Raw genomic sequence first — 17676 nt, forward strand, 5'->3', positions numbered from 1 at the left:
TGCCTGCAGGTGTGAGGCAGCACCCACTCCTGCAGGCAGCACTGTGACCTGCAGATCTGTGAGTGGGCCCTGGGGAGGGCCAGGGTGCTCCTGGCTCACCCACCACCCAGGGGGAACCCCTCTGTGGCTAGACACCCACTTGCCCTCTAGCCCGTTACTCAGGGGCAGGGCCACAGCAGTCAGCACAGACCTGGAGGCACCATGGAGCCCCATGTGGCAGGGCCCACTGTGCAGGTCACATATGGCTTTGCTCTCGGGACATCCCTGTCCCTTGGCCTGGGGGGGTATTGGTAGCTGCTTATGATGTAGGGGGCATGGCCTTAGGCTCTGCATCACATAAATGACTCACCATCTCTCCTCGTCTTCCTTACAGTTGAACTCATACCAACCAACCCACCTCCACCAGGCTGAGTCCACAGCTGGAGGGGCTATAGGTGGGTGTATGAGGAGCTGAAACATGACCATAATGTGGGCCATGCAGGGGATAATGGAGTGCTAGCTGAGGGCTGACATGGAGTAGTGGTCGTGGGCCTGGAACCATCTGGCCACCACACTGACTCATTGGCTTGTTTATGTCCTTTAGTTAGTCCTTGATCTCCTTGGCCATGTCTACACTAGCCCCAAACTTTGAAATGGCCATGCAAATGGCCATTTCGAAGTTTACTAATGAAGTGCTGAAATACATCTTCAGCGCCTCATTAGCACGTGGGCAGCCGCGGCACTTCAAAATTGACGCGGCTCGTCCCGACAGGGCTCCTTTTCGAAAGAACCCCGCCTACTTCGAAGTCTCCTTATTCCTATGAGCAGATGGGAATAAGGGGACTTCGAAGTAGGCGGGGTCCTTTCAAAAAGGAGCCCTGTCGGGATGAGCCGCACAGCTACAAGCCGCATCAATTTTGAAGTGCCGTGGCCGCCTGCATGCTAATGAAGCGCTGAATATGTATTTCAGCGCTTCATTAGTAAACTTCAAAAATGGCCATTTGCATGGCCATTTCGAAGTTTTTGGCTAGTGTAGACATAGCCCGTTATGGAAAAGTTTTAGGATTTCTTTCACTGCATTTGGAATGATGATGCAGTCACCTCTATTAGTCCATCAACTCACTTAATTGGTTACTCAGTTTGTTCTCATTTAATTGCTTCCACTGTCTTGTTGCTTCCTTTGGTGTGCTTTGTATACTTGACCTAGCTGCCCTAACATAATTCACAACTTCTTGAAGTTGTCTAAATGTCAAGGTTGCTTCTGATAGCAGATGTAGTCTCTTTTCTGACACTGATCTGTATGTGTCCAGAGTATCCATGTATTCCTTCACATCATTATGGAGCTCACCGGTAGTTGAATACAAAGTTGGTTCCTGTGACAAGGTGTGGTTACTATCAGACTTTTCCTGGGAACATACATACTAATGGCTAGATCACATTAACGTTACCAATAGATAACATCTAAGCAGTGCTTGATCCAGGTCTTTTTTTTTTTTTTTTTGGCTGCTTAGGTCACAAGTGGTTTATGAGCTGTTATCAGTGTAAAAGATGTTAACCTGCACTGATATTTGTAACAGTCTCACACACCCATACATTTCCCAGGCACTCATTTTCAATGTCCATATCGTTTACTGCTTCTGTGACTATGTGAGAGCAAAGTGCATCCCCATTCAGATCCACTTTGTTGCAACAATACGACACAACTGCTTGCATCTACACTGACCTTTTTGGGTTTGTTCATCAATATAAGTTGAGAAATTGGTATATTGAGATTTTAAAAGCATGTTCATAGTCAATTTCTTGATCTTTGCCACTTCTTTCCCCCCATCAAAATTGTAGCCTGTCACGCCTCAGTTCTGATTTCATTCCTTGGTGCATTCAATTTTTGAATTGTTTTTCTCAGTGGTAGGACTGATTTAATCTTTCTTTACTGATTTTCCCAAAAACTTCATTTAATGTAAGTGGAAAACACATTTTCCCTTGTTTAGCTTCAGTCCAGACTGGTTGATCAAGCTTAGAAGTTCATCAAGGGATTTGCTGTTTTCTTCCAATGACGACCTACATATCAAAATATTCTCCACGAAAACAGCAACTCCATTTGAGTTTAGTAACAGTTCTGTCATCTTTGGTAAACTTCAGGTGCACTCGTAAGCCCAAAAGCAAAGTCTTCCAAAGCATACAATAAATATAGTTAGCTTAGCGTTCTTTGTGGGCATAGAAATTTACCAGAATCCATATAAGGCACCCAGCTTGAGAAAATAACTGCAGCGCCTATCCCTCTGGAGAGGAAGTCATCCAGTGTTGAGAGGTTATATTTTTCTCTTTGAACGGCTTCATCAAGTTTTTTAAGATTTGTACTTTTCCATTTTTTTCTACAAAGCAGGTACCATTTGGGGCATACTTCAGTTTCCTCAATTGTGCCAATCTGTTCCATTCTCTTTAATTCACTTTCCAATTTGCGAAACAAGGTAATAGGAATCCTGTAAAGTGTATGTACATTGTATAGTTCAACATTGTCTCTTAAAGTTATTAACAACGGATCTCCTTCAGAAGTCCAATATCACCAAATTTTCCACCAAGTTCTTCTACTTTTGTCATTTGGTCCATAATGGTTGCCATGCTACATCTGAGAAGGTTGCTGGTCTTTGATTTTTTGATCACATACGCTCTAAGTACAAATTTTTTTTGTTTTGTTTTGTAGCTTTCTCCTGGTGTGAACTGCCCATGCAGTTCAGAAGAATCACACAGCCAGTCAGGGCCGTGTCAGCTGTACGGTGGGATAAAGTTAATTACATATCCCTTCAGACAAGATGATCACGCCTGGTCCTAAGAATTTTACGGTTAATAGTCTTTCTGTTAATATTCAGTTTCAAGCTCTTTGTCATGGTAGGTTTGTAGCAGTCAGTGCACCGAATGCTCTAACATGGCAAAATAGTTTCAAGATATCCATATTTGTTTGCACTCATGACATCCTGCACACTCAGATAGACATACACTTCATAGGTTCTGACATTTTCCACATCTTGTGCATTTAGTTGGATTGACTTTTGAATCATCCTGGCACTTTTTGGCTCATTGCTTTTAAGAGTTTTACAATAAATACTTTTAGTAATCATATTGTGTTTCTTTACAGCTTGCAGGTTGGTTTCTGTTATTTTATGTTGCTCCTGCCTTGTATTTTGGTGCTTCACTAGCTCACTCTGTTTGTCTAGATAACATTAAATCACCTTTGAATTGTAGTTGCTGTAACAGGCTTTTGTCTGTAAAACAGATATCTGATCTAGTGCCGATATCTTACCATTTTAGAGTCCCCAAATTAGTTTTCTGCCAAGACATGCAAAGTTCATATAAAAAAATTAACAGATTCTTCTTCTACTCTGGTGAAAATATGCCCTTTCATAAACCACATTTCTATGAAGTATGCATCAAAAACCGCTAGAGCTTTTTTACAGTCATGATTGTGGCTGTCGTCAGTAAAGGCAAAGGATTTAAAGATATGTTTTGCCTATAACCAACCTATAGGATAAACTAAAGATGACAATAGCTGGATCATTCCAATACCCTGGGTGAGTTGAGTAGCAATCTGAAATCTTAAACATTTTTTTTAAACAAAAAACAGAAGACAAAAAAAAAAAAGCTGGGGGTGAGAAGTACTGGCACAAAAAGCACTGGTTTATCTGCTTTAAAGGGCTGTCAAAACTGAAGCTCTCAGGGGGCACTGGAAAGTGACATGCTGATGAAACTGATCTCTGAGTCATTGTTGCTTTTCCTTCAGTCTCTTTTTGTCACCTTTGATGCTGTTTTGTTTCTGTTTCTATTCCCTTCCTATGACATGCCATGTTTCAAGGCTACCCGTATAGGAGGCTCTAGGACCATAGGTGCACTGGCTGTACAGCTTCTACCAGCCAGAGCAGCTGAGTTCCCTTTAAGATACTTTACTGTCTCACGTCAATAAACTAGGCAAATGCAACTTATATGGGGTTACTATAATGTGGGTGCATAACACGCTGGATAACTGTTCTCAGAGACTAATTACTAATGATTTGCAGTCACGCTGGAAGGGCATAACAAGTGGCGTTCCACAGGGGTCTGTTTTGGGACCAGGTCTATTCAATATCATCATCATCAACGGTTTAGATACTGGTATAGAGAGTATACTTAATAAATTTGCAGATGATACCAAGCTGGGAGGGGTTGCAACTGCTTTGGAGGATAGGGTCAGGATTCAAAATAATCTGGACAAACTGGAGAAATGGTCTGAGGTAAATAAGATGAAGTTTCATATGGACAAATGTAAAGTACTGCACTTAGGAAGGAACAATCAGCTTCATACATACAAAATGGGAAGTGACTATCTAGGAGGGAGATCTGCAGAGAGGAATTTAGGGGGTCAGAGTGGACCACAAGCTACATATGAATTAACAGTGTGATGCTGTTGCAAAATGAATGCAAACATGATTTTGGGGTGCATTAACAGCAGTGTCGATAGCATGATGCCAGAAGTCATTCTTTTGCTCTACTCAGTGTTCATTAGGCCTCAACTGGAGTAGTGTGTCCATTTCTGTGCAGCACATTTCAAGAAAGGTGTGGAGAAACTCAAGAAGGTCCAGAGAAGAGTGACAAGAATGATTAAAGGTCTAGAGAACATGGGCTATAAGGGAAGACTGAAAGAATGGTGCTTGTTTAGTTGAGAAAAGAGAAGGCTTAGAGATATACTTATTTCATAGAACTGGAAAGGACCTTGAGAAGTCATTTGAGTCTAGTCCTCCGCCCTCACAGCAAGGCCTATGACCATCCGTGACAGATTTTTTTTTAACGTTTGCCCCAGATTCCTAAATGGCCCTCTCAAAAATTGAACTCACAACCCTAGGTTTATCAGGGCAATGGCTAACAACTAAGCTCTCTCTCCTCCTTATAGGCTGCCTCCTTAGCGGGGACATGGTAGCGGTTTTCAAGCACCTAAGGGAGGATTACAAGGAGGAGGGAGAAAAATTGTTCTATTTGGCCTCTGACGCTAGGACAAGAACAATCGTCTTAAAATGCAGCAAGGGAGGTTTAGGTTGGATATTAGGAAAAACTTCCTTTCAGGAGGGCTAAATGCTGGAATAAATTGCCTAGAGAGGCAGTGGTATCTCCATAACTGGATATATTTAAAAGCAGGTTAGACAGACATCTATCAGGGATGGTCTAGGACTCCATGACCTCTTGAGGTCCCTTGCAGGCTAGTGTTCCGTGACTCTCTACGGCACTAGGCGCTGTGACAGCTCCTAGCTGAGGTAAGGAACGTTACACAGGCTGAAGGCTGAGCGGCATCGCAGCGTTGTCAACCTGCAGCGGACGCTCCTGAGCACCTGGCGGAAGAGGAAAGTGAGGAGCTGCCCACTCAGAGCCCGGCGCTCCTCGCAGCCTCCCCGCCCAGCCCGGGCTGTGGGAAGGGCAGGGCCAGGTGACAGTGGCCACAACCCACCTGCCACCTTTGCCCTTCAGCTCTAGTCTTCTCGGCAAGGGCGTGGCGGACGGATCGGAGCGAAGGGAACCCGCGGGGCGGCGGCGGTCCCCAGTCAGCGGGGGGTGGCCCTCACCCAGCTCCTCCCGCCTCTTCCTTAGCCGTCGCCAACCGCGCTTTTCCTTTTCGACTCCCTCGTGCCCCCCACCCGTCCCCGCTCTCGCGGTCAGTTCCGTATCCGGCGTGGGCGCGTCACTTCCCGTTCACGCCGGCGCTCTCTCTTTCCCCCTCTCCCCGGACCCGGATGGTGACTGGTGGCGGCCGCTGGGACTGTCACTGAGCGGCTCCCCGGGCCTCTTGTCCTGAGCGGTGGCAGCAGCCGGGAAGATGGCTGCAGCAGCGGGGGCTGCGGGGGCCTCGTGCTCCTCGGCGGCGGCGCCCGCTGCTGGGCCCGGTTCGGTCTCCGCTGCGCCGGGCCCCTGCGAGTGGCTGCTGCTGCGGGACGGCTGCCTGCGCTGCGACGCCGACGGGCTCTGCAGCCTCTGCTACCACCCGGCTCTCAACGCCATCCTGGCCGTGACCACCCGTGGCGCCATCAAAGTCATCGACGGTACCTCGGGGGCCACGCTGCAGGCCTCGGCGCTCAACGGTGAGTCCCGGCCTGGCGCGGGGGGAGGCGCCGGCGGAGCCAGCCCGGGTTCGGGCCCGTGGGGTGCGGGTCTGGGGGAAGCCTGGCTCTGCGCCGCAGAGTCCGGGGCGGGAGGTGCGCTGAGGACGTCGGGGCCGGGTATCCCGGGGATCTCCGGGCTTCCTGGCAGGTGGGGAGGGCGCTGTGATGGGCTGGCTGCCGGCATTTTAGTTCCCGGGCTGCTGCACCGCCCGGCTGAGGGGCGGGGGCGATGCAGCCCCTGTTTCGGTCGGGCCCTAGGAACCAGTTGTCTTGTGCTTGGTGTGTGCTGGGTCCTGGTCTTCTACCCGCATCTGTGGAGACTGGGGAGCCCAGCCAGCTCCTTCGAGACGGCCCGCTGCAAAGCCGGCGAGGAGCGGAGGGGTGGTGGTGGTTGCTCGTGGGCGGGCAGTTGGGGGTCGGTTCAGCTCGGTGTTTTCGGTTTCTCTATGCTCCTCTTCATCTTTCCTGCCTCCGTAGATCAAACCTAATAAATCTCTGATTTTCTGAGAGATGTTTAGGTGGGGGCCGCGCTGAGACTTTCTTATTCGTGAAACATCAACTACAGACCGTTTACTGATGAGTAGCTAGTGTGGAGCATCTGAATTAGCGTTAAAACGAAACCGTTTCAGGACTAAGTGAATTATGTGATGGGGCATTCTTGATTTCTTTTTACATTAATTTGTTGCTGTGTTAGTAACAGTATTGAATAATGAATGCTCCCAGTTATTAGTAAAAACCTGTTTAGACAGTATCGGGCTTCATTTTAATTTATTGATGAAGGAGCCAGTTATTGGATGATGCTAATTGTGTCTTGATCTGAATACTAAAACACAGATATTAACTTTATGGTATAAAAAAGAGCAAGTGGGTTACAATTTATTTTAGGTCAGAAAGCAATGTTTGACATCTGTTCCAAATGAACTTTAATGTCAAATAACTAAATTCAGAAACTCTTCTGAGATTCTCACATACATAGGGTTCCTGGGTTTCTGTCCTCCTTGAGTCTCATTGGTGTTTTTCAGTGTTACGTTACAGTGCTCTTGCTGGCCACTGCATTTGTGGGCATAGAGGTTAAATGCCTTCTACAATAACTATAACTTTTTTGCCTTTCTACTTTGGTTAGGAACTTGATATTATGTCCCCGGTGTGAGGACAGGATCAGTTTCCAAGTTCATGAATTCTTTCAAACACAGAAGAAGGAATTTCAAAATTTAGGGAAATAATCTTTAATATACAAAATCTGATTCTAAGGTATTACTATACTTGTGTTACTGATCTTACAATGATGTCGTTAGACTTTATTAAGGGGAGTTCCATCAATAGTGGTCACCAGCATTTCAAAAAAAGGAAGTGATGTCAGGATATAAAATTTTGCATCGTAAAATCAGGTCCTGTACTGGTTTTCTACAAATTTTGCCAGTTATGCTTGGGTAAAAAATACACTTTATTACATATTAGCAGTTAAATTATAAGATCAAACTTTACAAGTGAGCAAAGGTTAAAAGTGAATGCAGATTTCTCTTTCATACGTTAAAAATATAATTCCTAAATGGTAAATGTCTCATTGTGTAAAGACTGAAGAAGTATCAAAGTTTCATGTATGATGATCCATCAGTGACAACACAGTTGCAAAGTTGCCATTGAAAATTAAATTTGGCCCAGAGAACCTTTATTCTTTTTTGGGTAATTGTCAACATGGATTCAACTTTTGGTGGCCATATCTCTGAAATCAGATTATTTCTTTGGTTATCAGTGTCCTTTGGGATAGTTCCTTTGCTTGTATGTCCTTATGCTGTCTTACTGCGGATATAAAGGATAGTACAGGTCCCATTTGCCTTTGTTCCATTTTACTTCCCATAACAGAGAGCTGGAACCCCTTCAGCTTCCGCTTATTTGGTTCTTTGTAAGATCTCTTGTTAGACTAGGTAGTGATATGTTTTTTGCCGTCTTTATATAATACAATAGGACCTTGGCTGATGACTAGGGTCCACAGGCACTTTGGCAATACAAATTAACTATTTTTTTTGTTCGCACAAAGGCAGCAAGCTCTTATAATAAATTTAGAGGATATCTCTTGGACTAGGACCTTAGCTATAGTGGCTGGAACAAAATCCTTTGGGGTTTAGAACTTGAGACTTTTATCCCACACTGTGACAACCACTCCCAGGCATGTCTCTTGCCATGGGAAGGGACTCGCTTTTGACAGTTACTCAGTCTATTGCTTTTTCAAGCTTTGTGTGTCCTCTTGGAAGAGTGCCACCTTTCGGAGTCTGGGGCAAAAGATTCTGCCAAGCTTGAACAGTCACTTTTAACTAGTGATGCTGAGAACTGAGGAGCTATAACCAACACCCAATTTCACTTTTCAGGAGATAGAACCACTTGACTCCCAACAATGGCAGAGCTCACTCCTGCTCTCTGTTGTCATCAAAGAAGTGTAGGAAGGAATGTTGCTTCCAGCATGAGTGTCTAGTCATAGATGCTAGAGAGGGTGACCTGGTAGAATGAGACAAAAGATACATTATGTCTGTATTTCAGTTTATGTTCCTCTTCTGAAAGGCAGATAACTGCCCACCATGGGTCCTTCTGATGCATTAGCATTGACAGCTCACCAGGCACTCGGAGTACCACCAGAAACTGCTGTCTTAATTTCATCTGTTATCGGTGCTCTTGCTGTTGATAACCCCTGTGCCAATGACATTGATCTTGTGCAAAGACTTTTTCGGTACTTGGTGCATTCTAAATACTGAGGCATCACTGTGACTGCACAACCAGGACCCCCCATTGCTTTCCTCATCTGCTGTCCTAACTTGCCCTTCATAGAAGTGCTGTTGCCATGGTTCCAGTTGAGCTGAGCCATCCTGCCGGGGTTGTGGTTGGGATTTGAGAGTGAAGTTTGACAGCAGATAGAGTAGCTCTGTCTTCTTCCCTGGCAAAAGTATTTTTGTTTTTTAACTCCCTTTGTAAACCTATCAGGAAAGTGTCGTCTGCCCCTCATTTTCCCTATTATTAGCTCTTTTGCTTTGGAAGAGAATCCAACGATTGCACTATTGGTCATATTTAAATTTACTGTGTGCAAATAAAATTAATTAGGAAAATTTACATTACCACCCTTCCCCTTGCCGATCATAAGTCTGTTTCTCAGAGTCTTATGCTATGATCTTTCAGTCTACACTGAAAGCAGGAGCAGGACAAGGAGGGTGAACACCAGTAGGAAATGGAAAATCAATTGATTGCTATACAGTAGTTTTTCTCACCTTTATGTGACAGTCATCCCTTTTACTCCTAGCCTGGTGGGTAATTTTATGGCATCCCAAAATGTTTTATGAGGCATGATAGATGCTTTGGAGATTCTGGTGGAAGTAGTACAAGAAAACCTCACACATTACTAAAATTACACAAATTACAAATTTTGCTCTGCTCCATGCTTGCTAATGAGGGATTGTTGAAACTGGCCAAGCATCTCTGGCAGAACCCATAAATGGGTCCCAACAATTCTGGCAAATGGATCTGGTAAATCTGGCAACACTTTGATGACACCAAAAGTTCTACTGGACATGGTTTAGCAAAATAAAGGTCGTATATTACCCTCTGATCCAGCACTGATATAGCTGGCAGGGCTGGATGATGGCTAGTTAACTATCATTGAAATAAACTGTTTAGCTGAAGTCCAGAATATTTTAGCTTACATAAGAACAATCTCGACTGGGTAGACTTGTGCTGCAGAGTACAAGACGTTTTCTGCGCGAGCAGCAGAGCATCATGTGTTGTCTTTGTGACACCCGCCCCCCACCATTTCTGCTATTCTGGACTATTTGCTCATTGTAAAACATTTCACAACACCCATCAGCTCTGTAAGTATAAGCTGGTGTGGAGTATCTTCACATTATTCTACAAGTAAGTCATACCCTGTTTTCTTTCACTACTCTTTCCTCAAGAGTCTTATTCATCGATCATGTTTCCTTCCATCTGGGATCTCTTTCCTTGCAAGTACCTCAGTGCTATGTAAATTGACTTAAAGGGACCTGTGTTTGACTTGGTCCTTTCACTCCCTTGTCTATGAAAACTGTCTTTTAGTGGCCAGAACATTAGAATAGTGGGTAGGAGAAATTCAGACCTTTATGGTTGGTCCTCTTTACAAGGTATTCTATGACATTAAGAGAAGGCAACTTTAAGGCCTCACCCTAACTTTTTGACTCAGGTTGTTTTTAAAACAGTTGATTCACCTCCCAGTTTTCTTCTGCAGCCCCACTTAAATCAGAGGAAAAGCTAAACTGCATACTCTTGGGCCACATGTACACAAGAAGCTTTTATCTGCAAAACTGGGTTTTTTTGTCAGGAAAAATTGTGGAGCATCTGCATACAAAAAGCAGTTTGTCAATAAAAGCTAGCACATCTGCCAGCAATATTATATCTCTCCCCTTTCAGATACAGCGCCTCTCTTGACAGTGTGCTGTTGACAATATAACTGTGTAGATGCTCCAGGGCCCTTTTGTCAACAGACAGGGATTCTGGTTCATCACGTAACTCTGTTTGCAGATCTTATGGTCAGCTGTTCCGTCGAGAGAGGGCTGGGCAGTCCGGCTGCTTTCTCTCGACAGAGTGGATTGCTCTTTCGATATGCTTTTATGTGTAGATGCAATCTGTCGACAGAAGTTTTGCCGGGAAATCCCTTCTACAGTGACTTATGTCAACGGAGGATTCTCGTGTAGCCATACCCTTGATGTGGTTGGGGGCATTTTCTTGCTACCTCACTGAGACAAGGCCCCCTGGGAATTTTTATAGGATAATTGTGGCCTTGGCAGATAGGATAAAGGTTGCCCAAAGGGGTATCAACTATAGATAGTGTTGCAAGATGGCTATATTGGATCAACCTGTGCAGCTTAGAGCTCCTTCCGGTAGGGCTCAGGAATCTTCTATGGCTCTTTTAAGGGTCATCTTCATTTCAGAAATTTGCAGTGCAGAACTGCATGGTGATTGTTCCACTCTTTAACCAGCACTTCCTTAGTTGAGTCTTGAAGACCAGAAGCTCACTTCAATTTTTGTTTTAAACAGCACTTCTAGCATTCACTTTCTGACTGAGAGATCATTCTTCACTAGTCACAAGAGGCAGAATTTGCATGGCCCATAATACCAAGAAAAAGGAACAGTTACTTAACTTACACTTTGACATGTTTTCCACATGGAATCCACAACATGCCCTCTGTCCTTTAATTCCACAGAGACCTGTACAATGTTTTGTTACTGGCAAAGAAAATGAGGGTTTGTTGTCCCAGTTCTGCTCTTTCTGCCTTTGGGGGTTGTGTGAAAGCAAAGAGGATGTCCAGGACCCTGATAGCTGGAAAGACGGATAGATATTGCATGCCTGGTGGCATCTGCATAAAAAGTGGAATCCCTGTGGACAACTATCTCAAGGTATCATGCTTGTTACAAGGGAAATTATAAATTTTTATAGGTGACAAGGATGGTGCTCAAGAAGGAATAGAATTTAGCTTACTTAGTTTAATTGTGTTTAGCTGGAAGTTTAAAATATAAATTGAATAGGCTTTTATTAATTTTTAACAGCTTAAAATAAACTTACAACTCCATTATGCTGCCATTAAGGTAAATAAATATAGGATGACATAATTAATTAAATGAAACCATTCCAGTCAATGTATTATATTTTTATACAGTGAGCTACCTTAAATACACACACACAAATAAATAATAACATTAATACATAACACATTTCTGATTTGTTTTTCATTCTGATGGACTCAGAAATGATTTCCAAACTGTGAGTTTATCTGCCACTTAACCACTATCATGCTTCTAAATAGATAGCTATTCTTTGTTCTCCACTTAAAGTAGGGGAAGGTGGATACATGATTTTTCTCAGTTACTGTAACTTTGGAGAATTTAGGTAGGCCCAAATCAACTTACTCAAACTTGTATCTGGCTATATCGCAAAGTTTAACACTCTTCTGAAGAACTTTTCTGAAGGAGTAGCTGGAGCTGTGACATTGGCAAAACCAATGTGTAACTTGTGCAAGGGTTAGCATCGACGCCAAGGAATTGTACTTCACTTTGAGCTTTCGTCAGAGAAAAAAGTACTGAATTCTCATAGTTATGAGAGCAACCTTGCCCGTGAGTCTCAAAAGTGTTTTTCTGGCCTTTTCTACATGAGAGAAGTTTTGTTTCCCTAAACTTAATGACTATTGCCTATCCAGCATGCCTGTAGCACTCCTTATGTCAGCTCATACTTCCAGTGTTGCAAATGCATTGAAATAGTTGTTTGGATAAGATTTAGTTCCAGGAAGGCTAACTGCCATATGCACTGTAATTTTCAACATGTGTCAGGGAGACAGCTATGTAATCATGCCAGTAGCTCACTTGTAACCTATATACACTGTGAACAAGATCTTGTGTTGCCACATCTTTCACTATTTGTTACAATCTTAATATGGTGATATGTTTTAACATAACTCATTATTTTGCCAGCTGCTCTCACATTGATGTTTGATTCACTGTATGAGTTGGCCATAGGGAGAGATCCAGGGCCAGTTAATACAAAATCTAGGTATGTGGGGAAGTGTCAAACACTGCCTTGACAACATAAGGACCGAATGGGATATTTTCAAAATTGCCCTGGATTTCGCTGCACAAATCCCATTGAATTTCAGTGGAACTTGTGCACCTAAGTGCCTTTGTGAAAATCCCACTTAAGATTCCATGCAATAAGGCAAAGACAAAAACATGGGTCTGGTTTCAGGTGTCAAACTTAATGATTAAGGGACTGGATCAAATCCTGTGATCTTGCTGCTATATCCAACATGGATGACATGGAAGCCGTTTCTAATGTAATTGTTGGGGCTGGGGTAGGGAGAGAGTGGCTGAGATGATGATGATAATAAAAGGAAAGCAGTACCTCCACCTGCTGAGTGCATCGTAGGGTTTACAAGGAGCCAAACCAAGGCTTGCAGTGTTCAGAAAAATGCACATGGCCCTCTGTCATGGTTTCTTCCAGCTCTGCGCAGGGGTGCATAAGGTATGGAGCCTGCCTGAGGCTCCCGCAGTTCCTGGGAGACAGATCCAGCAGCTCGGCGGGTCATATCAAGCCTGTGGGCTGTATTTTGCCCAACTCTGGATTAGTTAATTTATTTGTAGGAAGAGGTATACAGGAAGTTTTGAAGTTATATTGGATGGTAGTTACTAAGACCCTGGAGGACTGAACATGAGAGATTTTAAAATTCATCTCAAGTGTCATAGGGTGGGGGATAAAGCAGCAATACACATTACTGTGCACAAAGGTAACATAATACATACTGGTAAAAATTATTGAAACTACTTACAAGTTGGTGAGATCTGAAGTATCAGGTTCCCCTGAGGTTGATTGGCTTCTAGTTTTTCTGTTGCACGTGAAACAAGCACTGTAGAGATGGCAGTTCTTCTCTCTTGCCCACTTTAATAAACACTGAAATGTCCTCGCATGTTTTACAGTTTTAGAAGTCGTATGTTTCAGTTATCATTTGAAATTGTTTTCCTCGATGAAAATGTTAGGATACCTGTACAAAAGTACAGATGAGGATAGTCTTTCTTAATGGGATCAGGAACAGATCCCCTTGGTGGGTGGGGTGGGATGCTTTTTTTTTTTTTTGTCATCTTCCCCTAAATTTAAACTCCAGGTATGGCCACAGCTGGAGATGGGATGTTGAATAGGGAAACAGGGAGGTCCAGGTCTCTGAGGTGGCATGGAACATTATTGCTCATATGACTAGCTGTTTTTTTTGCTCAAAATCTAACTGATCCCCATATGTGGGATTGGGAAGGAAATTTTCCTCAGGTCAGGTTGTCTGTGACCAGATATCCTCTCCCCACCCCACCCCCAGCCTCTTCCTGCAGCATGCACTGTAGGTCAGTTGCCAGGGTTATTTGGGTACATCTCAATTAATTCCCTGCCATTGCTGGAGCCTCAGGCATTGATGTACCTATTCTGTGGCTGTGGAACATAATAGTGTAGTCTTCCGTGTGCTGTAATATTTTGATTATTGAGTTTGCTGTTCAGGTTCTGGATTTTGTTGGTGAAGTGTGATATATTCACTGCCATGCATATGCAGTTTGACTATATCGGATGTTCTTCTCTTTCCTTAAATTCTTGACTGTGAGGTTCCTCAAGAGGTTTCACCCATCTCTGCAGCACTGTGCAGCTATGGGGTTTTTAATAGGGCTGTCAAGTGGTTTAAAAAATCATGATTAATAGCACTGTTAAACAGTAATAGCATATCAATTATTTAAATATTTTGGGATGTTTTCTATAGTTTCAAATACTTTGATTTTTGATTACAACATAATATTAAGTGTACAGTTCTCACTTTATTTTATTACAAATACTTGCATTGTAAACAACAAACTAAAAAGTAGTTTTCATTTCCCCTAATGCAAATACTGTAGTGCTATTGAATTTACAAGTGTAAAATTATGTACAGAAATTGCATTCAGAAATAAATGTGAACTTTAGTGCATAGATCTCCGCTCAGTCCTACTTCTTGTACAACCAGTTGCTCAGACAAGCAAGTTTAACATTTGCAGAAGAAGAATACCAGTTATTTACAGTATAATTTAACAGTGAAAACTGTGTCATACAAAGGCTTATAGCTCGTGTTGTAGGATATTTACATGCCAGAAATGGGGGAGATTGATAAATGCTTTAACTGCCATTCCAGAGGACATGCATTTATGTTGATGACATGTTCTGCTAGATAATGATCCAGAGCAGTGTGGATTGAGACAAGTGTCCTTTTTCATCATCTGAGTCAATTGTCCCCAGCAGAAGGCTTATTTTCTTTTTTGGTGATTTGGGTTTTCTGATTTCCTTATTAGAGTATCGGCTTTGAACACTTCTGAAAGCATGCTCCGCACTTCATTCCTGTTGGATGGCACTTTACATTGTTTAACATTGGGTCCAGTGCTGTAGCTATCTTTAAAAAATTCACATTGGTACCTTCTTTACATTTTGACAAATCTGCAGTAAAAGCATTCTTAAAATGAACAACATTTCATGCTGACTTATCTTTTGGAGACTGCTATAGCATGAAATATAGGGCAGGATGTTTTACCACATTAAGAAACATACAGTTCTCCCCAAGGAGTTCTGTCATGGATTTAATTAGAGTATTTTTAATGATCATCAGCATGGAAATATGTCCTCTGGAATGGTGGCCAAAGCATGAACTGGCATGTGCATGTTTACCATATGACATGTAAATATATTACAATGCAAACTCCAAAAGTGCTGTGCAAATGTGTGTTGTAACTTTCAGATGACATTGTACATAAAAAAGGGGCCAGCATTATGTCCCGTTAATGTAAACAAACTGATTTCTCTTAGCAATTGATTGAACAAGAAATGGCATTTGGTGCACTCATAGGCACTAAAGTTATATTTTTTTAATGCAGTTATGTAGAAATATATATTTTTAAGTTGCACTTTCACGATAGAAATTGCACTACATTACTTATGAGGTGAATTGTGAAATAGTATTTGTAATTTTTAAAGTGTAAATCTTTGTAATCGATAGTGAGCATGGTGTGCTTTGTATTCTGTGTTCAAATTGAAATCAACATATTAGAAAATGTAGAAAAAGTCCAAAATATTTAGTTTCAATTGGTAGTCTATTGTTTAACAGTGCAATTAAAACTGTGATTTCGTTGATTCAGTTTTTTAAAAAATTGCATATAATTTTTTGAGTTAATCATGTGAGTTAAACGCAAGTGATTTTTTTCAAACAGTTTTTAGCTAGCTGATCTGTTCACTATACAACATAAATCCTACTATTAACCTGCCTTGCAGTCCTGAAGAGGTACATGTCATCTGAAAAGAATGAAGGCAAAATATGTGTTATCCACATACATGCATAAACTAAGACTTTTACTGAAAGTGGCACTTAATTGACTGCTTTTCCTATAGCTGTTAGAATGGCTACAGATAATTGTTGGGAAGAATACATAAACGGTGTATTTAATCTTAAAGTGATTATCGCCAGAAGGGATAATAACCTTCAAGATATTTGATCATACAGCTAGTATAATACTAGTTCTGGACTGCTCATTTAATGTTAAAAATTAGTTAAAGAATCAGTCAATTATCTCCTGCCCAACAACAACAACAAAAATTACAGGATTGTGATAAATAGTCTTTCTTTTCATAGCATTTTCTTCTGTATTTTCCCATACAGCTAAACCAGGTGGACGGGTGAAATGTCAATATATTTCTGCTGTGGATAAAGTTATCTTTGTGGATGATTATGCAGTTGGATGTAGGAAAGATCTCAATGGCATCTTGCTACTAGATACAGCCTTGCAAACACCTGTTTCAAAACAAGATGATGTGGTTCAGCTTGAGTTGCCAGTAACAGAGGTAAGTTCTAAATTGTTAGTATATAATTACTCTTCACTAGAGGTGAGAATGAAAATGAATTTACTGTCCTAGATTATTAATTGAATATTTAGGGATTGCATGCCGAATGGGATAATGTGTTAATGGAAATCCCCATGAAAGCAATAATTACATCTGTGATTACCCTCCACCACCGCTTGATGGGGTATGGCCCAAAGTAAAATGTGGGAACAAAAGGGCACTTAGCCCTTTTATACAATTGATGCGCTTGAGAAGAGAAACCTGTGCAGCAATCACAAGGGATAGAGATCTTTTCTTGTGCTGGTATAATCAACCAGGCAGCAGCTTCTGCTTACCATTCCAGAAACTGCTGCCCGGACTATATGGTGTCCTTAGACCATGTGCCTTATAGATTTTCAAGAACAAGAAAAACGGAATGAGTGGGTAACTTGGCCTCCACCCATCCATCTTGTTTTCAGTACTGGAGAGTTGATTACATTCACCAACTGGCCATCAATGCCACCTGAAGGAAGCTTACCAGTCTAGCTCTTGGTGAAAGTATGGTTCCTGGGGTTATGGCTAGATTAGGGCTAAGGTGTGGTGTTAGCACATTAGCTAACACATATGCTATTCTACATGTTTTAAGGGTGTCCATTGTAGACAATGCAGTGCACTCCCCGAGTTATGAAAATGCTCACCTGCAGGCTCACAGGAAGCAGGCAAGAGGCACAGGTGGCCATGCGTGACACGAATGTGGACCAGAAGACTGAGGCCAGTCCTGTCTCCACTCCACCCATCCAGTCGATTCAGTTCAGCTCCAGAAGTCCCCGTTTCCCTGTCTCTACTGGCACCCACCTCCTAGGCTGCACCCAGTACTTGCTCATGAGCGAGTGGCGTGAGCATAGGCTGGACTACTCTAGATGACTAGGGGTCAGCATGCAGTATGGTACTGGTTTTCACTGCAATTATACAATATTTCAGCTGTGGGATAAACAGGGGTTTGTGGGCTAGCCTGGGAATGTAACCACGATTTATCACATTGTTTCTATTGGAAAATGTGTTCTGAGTTTAAAGTAATTAACTTGCAAACTTTGGGAATACAAACCGTTCATAAGTTGGGGACTTCCTGTACATCTAACACATACTAAGCTGGTTTAGGAAAGCCAGACTCTTGCAAAATGGGTTAGCACGTTTTGATATGTTAAC

General features: G+C 42.5%; 1 protein-coding gene across 1 annotated transcript in view; it reads left to right on the top strand.

The window, feature by feature from the left end:
- The first annotated feature begins 5729 nt into the window (after positions 1-5729).
- The window catches only part of BIRC6 (baculoviral IAP repeat containing 6), a 328895-nt gene continuing 316948 nt past the window's right edge, over positions 5730-17676 (top strand). Inside the window, 4 exon segments of the mRNA XM_074989697.1 lie at positions 5730-5746; positions 5748-5802; positions 5804-6074; positions 16310-16491. Coding sequence (XP_074845798.1) covers positions 5730-5746; positions 5748-5802; positions 5804-6074; positions 16310-16491 — 525 coding nt within the window.

Source organism: Carettochelys insculpta, chromosome 3 (assembly GCF_033958435.1).
Source record: "Carettochelys insculpta isolate YL-2023 chromosome 3, ASM3395843v1, whole genome shotgun sequence".
Classification (NCBI taxonomy): Eukaryota; Metazoa; Chordata; order Testudines; family Carettochelyidae; genus Carettochelys; species Carettochelys insculpta.